At 41.2% G+C, this 11,346-nt stretch overlaps 1 protein-coding gene across 1 annotated transcript; it reads right to left on the bottom strand.

Moving 5' to 3' along the window:
• Positions 1-231: 231 nt before the first annotated feature.
• On the bottom strand, positions 232-1,716 carry chrm3b (cholinergic receptor, muscarinic 3b). Its single transcript, XM_056469040.1, has one exon. It carries the CDS (start codon positions 1,714-1,716, stop codon positions 232-234), a length of 1,485 nt encoding a protein of 494 aa, XP_056325015.1.
• Positions 1,717-11,346: the final 9,630 nt, after the last annotated feature.

Raw genomic sequence — 11,346 nt, 5'->3', positions numbered from 1 at the left:
CCATTGATTGTTATCATATATATATATATATATATGTATATATATATATATATATATATATATATATATATATATATATATATATATATATATATGTATATATGTATAAAAGCGGCCATTTTTTAAATATTTCAAAATATATGTTGCATATGTGACACTTTATAATATATGCAATCTAAATATGAACTTGTATGCAAATTGCATGTATTTCCATCTATCAGATTTGTGAGTCTAGGCTTCAGCAGGAGTGTGTTTGCGGTAGGTGGCGGCCGGCGCTCTCTGCTGGATCTGTGTTTTATTGACTTTCTTCTTCCTCCACTGACACAGCAGGATCGACCTAAAGGTGGTGCGGAAAGCTTTATTGCAGAGCGCATAACACATGGGGTTTACCGTACTATTGACGTAGCACAGCCAATACCCCAAAGCCCACAGCGTCTCCGGGATGCATCCATCGCAGAAAGCATTCAGAAGCACCATAATGTTATACGGCGTCCATGTGATGATGAAGGCCAACAAGATGGCGCTCAAAGTCTGCGCCGCTTTTTTCTCTTTCACCAGCGACAGCTTCTTACGCTTGTTGGTCTTGCGTGCGGATTTACCAGGCTGATCTTTGGAGTCCAGAGTGGATGATTTTGAAACTTCTAATTTGGATGGTTTCGCCTCTAAATCTTGCTTCTCGATGGTATAGATGTGTTCGCCATCCTCTTCATCGTCGTCATCTGATTGATCGATAGAGACGGCAGTTTCGTTATTATTCCAGCTGTCGCTACTGCTGCGCTCCACATCTCCACGACTCCAAAACCACAGTCGCCTTGTTTTATTTGTCCTCATCGGAGCTGCCGGTTGGAGCTCGTAGCTGCTGTGGCTTCGAGAGCTTCCCGTTTGAGGAACCACCACCACAGACTCTTCCTTCGCATTCCCAGATGCTTTCAATCCTGCTAATTCCCTAGAACGGTTTTCCGTTTCCTTATAGATCCTCCAGTAAAGCACAGTCATGATGGTCACCGGCAGGTAAAACGCAGCGATTGCTGTGCAAAACGTAGTTATTGGCTCTGAAATGAACTGTATATAACACTTATCTGGCTCAACCGTCCGTTCTCCGACAAAATACTGCCAGAAGAGAATCGCAGGAGCCCATAGGATGAACGAAATGGACCAGGCTAAACCAATCATAGTCATTGCGCGCTTAGTAGTCCGCTTTGCTCTGTAAGTAAGCGGACGCGTGACTGAAAAATAGCGGTCGAAACTGATAACCAGCAGATTCATAACTGATGCATTGCTGGCTACGTAATCAATAGCCAGCCATAGATCGCACGCAAAGTTTCCCAGCGCCCACTGGTCCATGATGATGTAGGTGGTGTATAGATTCATGGACAGCACGCCGATGATGAGGTCAGCGAACGCCAGGCTCAGCAGATAATAATTGTTGACGGTTTTGAGCTGTTTGTTGAGTTTGAAGGACAGCAGGACGAGTGTGTTCCCGATGATGGTGAGCAGAGAGATGGATCCGCACAATAACGCAATCATCACGACCTGAAGGACGCTGTGGCCACCGAGCGGGTCTGAGAGCACGCTGGGAATCTGAGTGATGTTGGGGAGTGAATCATTGGCTGGATGGAGGTCATGTGACATGAATGCTGTGACAGGATTGGCTCGCATCCCCGGGGAGCTGTTGGTCAGGAAGAGTCCAGGCTCAGCGCTCAGTGTGAGGTTCATGGTGGCATATTCTGTGCATGAAGCTGCGAGACGAGAGAGAAAAACAAACACACATTAGCAATAGAGCGGAAATTAAAATACAATTTTTTTGATGTTAGCTTTAGTCTGTTAGTGTTAAGGATATCTAAGCAACTGTGCTCCAAAACAGTGACAAAATTCACATCTAGGAGATATAAAACTGATGTGAACATACAAAGCTTAAATGAATCCTGAATGCCTAAATGAATCAACAATCTTTTCAGGACACCTTATATTATTCATTTTCTTTTCAGTTAAGTCCCTTTATTAATCTGGGGTCGCCACAGGGGAATGAACCGCCAACTTATCCAGCACATGTTTTACGCAGTGGATGCCCTTCCAGCTGCAACCCATGTCTGGGAAACATCCATACACACTCATACACTACGGACAATTTAGCTAACCCAATTCACCTGTACCGCATGTCTTTGGACTGTGGGGGAAACCGGAGCACCCGGAGGAAACCCGCAGGGAGAACATGCAAACTCCTCACAGAAATGCCAACTGACCCAGCCAAGGCTCGAACCAGCGACCTTCTTGCTGTGAGACGACAGCACTACCTACTGCGCCACTGCGTCGCCTACTTTATATTATATTATATTATATAATATGTCCAATATATATATATATATATATATATATATATATATATATATATATATATATATATATATATATATATATATATATATATGGTAAAAGAGAGAGATTTCAATATCTTTTATATTTATTTCTATATCTTATGTTGTCATTTTACTTAAAGTTTTAGTAATTTTGTAATGAAGTTCGTGGTTCCCCTGTAAAATGTGGTGTAATAATCTTTAATTTATTATTTTATTTTACTATAGAGCATCATGTCATGTGTGTTTCTGCATCTTTAGCTTGTTTTAACTGTGAAAGAGTTCCAGGCGCTTCAGGATCCACAGGAAGAGGAATATTCTCAGTGATTGTCTGATGTTTGCAGGATGTTTGTTTGATTGCACAGCGCAGAACCAGAGACAAACTCAGTGTCAGGCTGTGGAGGAAGATATCAGAGAGATCGGCATGAAGAAACACACACACACACAGGAGGAAACGCTGATGACGGATCCTCATTTCTGCTCTCTGAATCTGCCATCTCTGCTCATGATGACTCTATTCAATCTTCAGCTCATAATGCTGTTTTCATTTGTGGCTTTGCCTCATACTGTATATGATATTGATTCAGACCATTAGATTAATTCATAACACCACATGGAGCCCGCAGAGGAGCACCATTATTCAAACAAATGAACGTCAGAAAGCATAACTTACATGATTCATTTACAAACCTAATTCAGACTGTGACTCTTTTAATATCCTCTCTATTTATCCATAATATTTCATACACACACACACACACACTCTTATATATGCATGCAACATATAAACACTATACGTGCTGTGCACACAAAACACATATGCACTGGTAATAAAGATTTATTAAATGGTCCAATCCCCAAACATCATCTCTGTCCTTCATAAAGACTCACACTGAGATCATTCACGTGCACAAAACACCCAAGACCATCACAAATCATAAAAACACAATAAAACTCATCTACACAAGATCCGGGAATCAGAAATGGTAAACATTAACAAACAGAAGTGCTGGAGTTCACACGCAGAGCGAAACCATCACGTCAGTCTGATATACATGGACATAAATTTAACAGAGCGAAACAAACAATAACAAAATCTATAATTCATAAATATATATATTAGTCTCTACAGGGAGGTTTTGTTCTGTTCAACACACACAGTTTGCTGTCAGCAGAAGGTCAAAGGTCAAATAGGCCTGATATTTACTAAGGTGTTTGAGTCTGTGTGTGTGTGTGTGTGTGTGTGTGTATGGATGTGATCGTGAGAGAGAGTGTGTTTGTGTCGGGGAGTGTGTTTCGTAACAGTGTGTGTGTGTGTGCTTTTAGTATGTGTGTGTGTCTCAGCGTATGTTTGTGTGTGAGAGAGACAGAGAGCGAGAGTCTGAGAGTGTGTGTCAGTGTGTGTGAGTTTGATTCTTAGCTATGAGACCATCTGTCACAGTCACAGTCAAATTAATATTTCAGACCTATGTGTTAATACTTCATGTTACTTTTTAAGTAGCTGTAAAAAAAGTGTAACAATGTCCAACTCTGACAATCATTATCACAACATCATCAATAAACCAACAGCAGGAGAACAGAAGAATGATAAGCAACTCAGGCTCTTCTGTCATTGTTATCAGTCGGTCTGTCTGTCTGTCTGTCTGTCTACCTACCTACTTATCTTCCTACCAACCAACCAACTGACCGACCAACCGACCGACCAACCAACCAACCAACCAACCAACCAACCAACCAACCAACCAACCAACTCAATGAATTAACCAACCAACCAGTCAATCAGTTAACCAATGAACCAATAAATCGATGAACCAACCAACCAACCAATCAATTAAACAACCAACCAACCAAACAATTAACCAATGAACCAACCAACCAACCAATCAATCAATTAACCAATTAATGAACCAACCAACGATCCAACCAATCAATGAACTAATCAATTAACCAACCAACCAATGAACCAACCAACCAACCAACCAATCAATGAACCAATCAGATAAACAACTAATCAACCAACCAACCAACCAATGAACCAACCAAGCAATCAATGAACCAACCAAGCAATCAATGAACCAATCAGATAAACAACTAATCAACCAACCAACCAACCAATGAACCAACCAATCAATCAATGAACCAATCAGATAAACAACTAATCAACCAACCAACCAACCAATGAACCAACCAATCAATCAATGAACCAATCAGATAAACAACCAATCAAACAACCGACAAACCAACCAATGAACCACTGAACCAACCAACTAATCAATTAATAAACCAAACAAATAAACAACCAACCAACCAACGAGCCAACCGACCAACCAACCAACGAACCACTGAAACAACCAACCAATCAATCAATTAACCAATCAAATAAACAACCAACCAACCAACCAACCAGCCAACCGACCAACAAACCAATGAACCAACCAACCAATCGATCAATTAACCAATCAAATAAACAACCAACCAACCAGCCAACCGACCAACAAACCAATGAACCACTGAAACAACCAACCAATCAATCAATTAACCAATCAAATAAACAACCAACCAACCAACGAGCACACCGACCAACCAACCAACGAACCACTGAAACAACCAACCAATCAATCAATTAACCAATCAAATAAACAACCAACCAACCAGCCAACCGACCAAAAAATCAATGAACCACTGAAACAACCAACCAATCGATCAATTAACCAATCAAATAAACAACCAACCAATTTGTTTTACGCAGCGGATGCCCTTCCAGCTGCAACCCATTCCTGGGAAACATCCACACACACCCATTCAAACTCTATGGACACTATGGACAATTTAGCCTACCCAATTCACCTGTACCGCATGTCATGGACTGTTGGGGGAAACCGGAGCAACCTTCTTGCTGTGAGGCAACAGCACTACCTACTGCGCCACTGCGTCGCCCACAAAGTATCTGTGACATGTGTATTGTATCCAACCATTTGAAAACAAGAGTTAAGAGTTTTGCAAAAAACAAACTGTAAACAGAGCAGATCAGGGGGCGGGACATAATCCTGATGCCTTTGATTGACAGCTGGATTATCCCATTCAAACGCCACAACTAGATTATTTAATAGTTAATCTATCAGAATTGATTCGAAAGAATTCGCTGGAGTTTAACAATATAATAACAATCTTTCATCTTTCGCCCCCAAAATGTTTTAGTTAAAGTCAGTGTTTCTCCTGCTTCGGTCTGGAAATATCTGTGTTTATTTATGATGTTAGTTGAGATCATGTAAACACTGATGCTTTCTGGAAAGATGATTTATTTATCTGATCAGCTCATACAGATGAACATTCTGTTCTAAAAGCACAAGACAAAACACAAAGCGATGATGTGTGTCTTTATAAGGCTCATATTTGACATTCTGCACTCATTTTAATACTAGTCTTATGATTAATGTCTTAAATGATTTAATTTCTGAAATGAATGCAGTCTTGCTGAATTAAAAATCTCGTCCATCAGATCTCACTGATGTAAAGGTTTGCATGACTTGTGTTTGTTTCTGACGGTGTGTATTTCTGACAGTTTACAGTGTGAGTGTGTGCTTTCTCACTGTATCTGCTGGTTAAAGCTCATGGGTGTCTGTGCTGGATCTCATGCACTTCTGTTCCTCTTCAGCTCCGTCAGTCTGAAAAACACCACAGTCAAGATCATCAACTGGTGTTATATTGATGAAAGACTGACCATCTGTAACACACACACACACACACACACACACACACACACAGTGCATACATACACTCAAAAACATAGAAAATAACACGCACACACATTCATACAAACCCTCAAAAACAAACACTCAAAACCATGGCCACTTTATTAGGTACACCTGTCCAACTGCTCGTTAACGCAAATTTCTAATCAGCCAATCACATGGCAGCAGCTCAATGCATTTAGGCATGTAGACATGGTCAAGACGATCTGATGCAGTTCAGCGCGAGCATCAGAATAGGGAAGAAAGGGGATTTAAGTGACTTTGAACGTGGCATGGTTGTTGGTGCCAGACGGGCTGCTCTGAGTATTTCAGAAACTGCTGATCTACTGGGATTTTCACGCACAACCATCTCTAAACCCTACAGAGAATGGTCCGACAAAGAGGAAATATCCAGTGAGCGGCAGTTCTGTGGGCCCAAATGCCTTGTTGATGCCAGAGGTCAGAGGAGAATGGCCAGACTGGTTCCAGATGATAGAAAGGCAACAGTAACTCAAATAAGCACTCGTTACAACCGAGGTCTGCAGAAGAGCATCTCTGAACACTCAACACGTCCAACCTTGAGGCGGATGGGCTACAGCAGCAGAAGACCACACCGGGTGCCGCTCCTGTCAGCTAAGAACAGGAAACTGAGGCTACAATTCACACAGGCTCACCAAAACTGGACAATAGAAGATTGGAGAAACGTTGCCTGGTCTGATGAGTCTCCATTTCTGCTGACACATTCGGATGCTCGGCTCAGAATTTGGCCTCAACAACATGAAAGCATGAATCCATCCTGCCTTGTATCAGCGGTTCAGGCTGCTGATGGTGGTGTAATGGTGTGGGGGAGATTTCTTGGCACACTTTGGGCACAACTGAGCATTGTGTCAGCGCCACAGCCTACCTGAGTATTGTTGCTGACCATGTCCATCCCTTTATGACCAGCAGGATAACGCACCATGTCATAAAGCGTGAATCATCTCAGACTGGATTCTTGAACATGACAATGAGTTCACTGTACTCAAATGGCCTCCACAGTCACCAGAGCTCAATCCAATAAAGCACCTTTGGGATGTGGTGGAACGGGAGATTGGCATCATGGATGTGCAGCCGACAAATCTGCAGCAACTGTGTGATGCTATCATGTCAATATGGAGCAAAATCTCTGAGGAATATTTCCAGTAGCTTGTTGAATCTATGCCACGTAGGATTAAAGCAGTTCTGAAGGAAAAAGGGGTCCAACCCGGTGCTAGTAAGGTGTACCTAATAAAGTGGCCAGTGAGTGTATGATTGTTCTTACTATAATTCTAAACTGACTTCATTTTAATCTATTTATCAGTTTTATTTCTCCAGCAAATGTCTGGATTCCTGAGAAAAACAACGTCACTTTCTGCAGAACCAGGGTGCAGTATTTACTGTGAGTTTTACATTCTGAACACAGTCTCTGTTAAATCAGCCATCAGACAGAATTACAGCCAAACAAGCCTAGTGTGTGTGTGTGTGTGTGTGTGTGTGTGTGTGTTCCTCACACTGAGAATATTAAAGCTATTAATTTTCTGAATGTCTGGAGATCTTTAAAAAAATCTCAAGAACCCAAAGGAATGATTTCACTCACGACTGACTTACTGTACATCTCTCTCTCTCTTTGTGTGTGTGTGTGTGTGTGTGTGTGTGTGTGTGTGTGTGTGTGTGTGTGTGTGTGTGTGTGTGTGCGTGCGTGTGTGTGTGTTTGTGTGTGTGTGTGTGTGTGAGAGAGAGAGCGAGAGAGAGAGAGAGTGAGTCAGTATCAGTGTGTATATGTGCATGTTTTTTATACTTTCATTTAATTAATAATTAATATTATTAATATATTTTTACATTTATTTTGTATTTCTTATTTTAGGTTTAACTGTAGATGTAAATTTACACTGTTTTGCAGTTTTTATTAGTCAATATATTGATTTTATCTTTTAGTTTAACTATTTTAGTAGATCAGGTTAAATTTAAGTTTTAAAAGTATATTTAAGAAAATATTTATTTATATTTATATAAAGACATATATAAAAATACAAATATTTATATATTTTTTATTTTAATTGATTAATTCATTCATTCATTTTCCTTCAGTCTTTATTTCAGAGGTCACCAAAGTGAAATGAACCACCAACTATTCCAGCATATGTTTGACGCAGCGGATGCCCCAGTACAGGGAAACAGCCATACACACTCATTCACACACACACTCATACACTACAGCCAGTTTAGTTCATCAATTCCCCTATAGCGCATGTGTTTGGACACTGAGCCGCCAACACAGGGAGAACATGCAAACTACACACAGAAATGCCAACTGATCCAGCTGGGACTCAAACCAGCGACCTTCTTGTTATGAGGCCGCAGTGCTAACCAATGAGTCACCATGCCGCCCAGTTATTTACATAGGAGCATACTTATTTTATTATATTTTGCTGCTTATGATATTATGATTTTAATTAGTCATTGTTTGAATTTGTACGGGTTTAGTTTTCTAGCTGGATTATTTGAATCCATTTGCGTGTTTGATTTGAAGGATGTTTTGTTTATTCTGTATGATGAACTGTTTCAGTAGCAGATGAGGAGCAGAGAAATAAACAATCTCACATGAGAAACAGATGAACTGAAGCCACAGAAGAGCGTTCAGTAGAATAGAGGTTACTTCTGAACGTGAACACACAGACGGACAGACGTCCACACCAGCAGCTTCTCAGATTGCATTTCTCCAGTTTAAAGTGGAAACAGATTCTGTGACGTCTGCAGTGTAGAGCACAACTGAAGCCTGTAATCAAATTGTGACTGCCTGCAATCATCATCTGACCCTAAAGCATCCTGATGATCATCTGCATATGTTAGACATGCTAATGAGTGCAGTGTGAACCTGTGAATGAGGAGATTCTGCCCTCAGTGCACACGCACAGACACACACACACACACACACACACACACACTCGCATTCAGATGATAGACTGTAAAAAAAATGTATGCGCACACACGTATGCAGATACACACATATACCTGTACATACACATGCACACACATACACACATATGTAAACACACATACACACACTCACATGCACAAAAACACATACAACCACACGCACAAATACATGTACACAAACTCACTCACACATATGCACATACACACAAAAAATAAAATAATAATTTCAAAAAATATTATATATATTGTACATATATATACACACACACACCACTATATATATATTTTTACACCTACAAGTACAGCACACACACCCACACATTTGCACAAACACACATATTTGTATATGTGTGCACACAAATATCAGACCACAATCAAACCACAAATATATATTCATGCACACACACACAAACAGAAATAAATGCACACACGCACGCACGCACACACGCACGCACGCACACACACACACACACACACACACACACACACACACACACACACACACACACACACACACACACACGTGCACTCAGAGCTGTAAATCCTCTGGATGTCTCTCAGAACTGCTGAACTCCTGCATGTATCAGTGGAGTTACTGGAGCAGGAACAGAAGGATTCATCTAATCATGATCCCACACAAACAGAACAAACACACACAGCCGTCCTGTTCTCATCAAATCACCATCACAACGCCATTATTGCTCATCATTTGCACGTAACACACTCTTAGAGAGGGGAAAATGTGGACAACCAATCCTAAAATATTTATTGAAGGATTATATTTATGCACATTGCAGATCTACACACACACACACACACACACACGCACACACACACACACACACACACACACACACACACACACACACACACACACACGCACACACACGCACACACACACGCACACACGCACACACTCGCACACACACACACACACACGCACACACACACACACGCACACACACACACACACACACACACACACACACATTCCAAAACATCTAAATTACCCTAGCAATACCTTAACATCCACCAGAACAACACAGAATACCCTAGCAACACCTTAACAACCACGAGAATACTGAATACCCTAGCAACACCTTAACAGCTACCAGAACACTGAATACCCTATCAACACCTTAACAACTACCAGAACACTGAATATCCTAGCAACACCTTAACAACCACCAGAACACTGAATACCCTAGCACCACCTTAACAACCACCAGAACACTGAATACCCTAGCAACATCTTAACATCCACCAAAACAACACAAAATACCCTAGCAACACCTTAACATCCACCAGAACACCAACTTAACCACCAGAACAACACAGGGCGCCCTAGCAACACTTCAACAACCATCAGAACACCATAGCAACACCTTAACAACCACCAGAACACCACAGAATACCCTAGCAACAACTTAACAACCACAAGAATACCACAGAAATCCCTAGCAACACCTTAACAACAATCAGAACACCAGAGAACACCCTAACAAAACCTTAGCAACAACCAGAACAACACCGAACACCCTAGCAACATCTTAACAACCACCAGAACACGATAGCAACACCTTAACAACCACCCGAACACTACAGAATACCCTAGCAACAACTTAACAACCACCAGAAAAACACAGGGCACCCTGGCAACACTTTAACAACCATCAGAACACAGAATACCCTAGCAACACCTTAACAACCACTAGAACATCACAGAATATCCTAGCAACACCAAAACAACCACAATAAAAACACAGAATGCCCTAGCAACACCTTAACAACCACCAGCACAACACAGAATACCCTAGCAACACCTTAACAACCACAGAATATCATAGCAACACCAAAACAACCACCATAACAACATAGAATGCCCTAGAAACACCTTAACAACCACCAAAACACCACAGGATACCCTAGCAACACATTAACAACTACCAGAACACCACAGAATACCATAGCAACACATTAACAACCACCAGAACACCACAGAATACCCTAGCAACACCTTAACATCCACCAAAACACCACAGGATACCCTAGCAACACATTAACAACCAGCAGAACACCACAGAATACCCTAGCAACACCTTAACATCCACCAAAACACCACAGGATACCCTAGCAACACATTAACAACCACCAGAACACCACAGAATACCCTAGCAACACATTAACAACCACCAGAACACCACATAATACCCTAGCAACACATTAACAACCACCAAAACGCCACAGAATACCCTAGCAACACCTTAATAACCACCAGAACACCACAGAATACCCTAGCAATACCT

Source organism: Danio aesculapii, chromosome 12 (assembly GCF_903798145.1).
Source record: "Danio aesculapii chromosome 12, fDanAes4.1, whole genome shotgun sequence".
Taxonomy (NCBI): domain Eukaryota; kingdom Metazoa; phylum Chordata; class Actinopteri; order Cypriniformes; family Danionidae; genus Danio; species Danio aesculapii.
This window is presented reverse-complemented; position numbering and strand designations above follow the sequence as displayed.

Bases quoted from the DNA above. Each gene is read 5' to 3' on its own strand.
- chrm3b (XM_056469040.1), bottom strand. From the start codon at position 1,716: ATGAACCTCACACTGAGCGCTGAGCCTGGACTCTTCCTGACCAACAGC.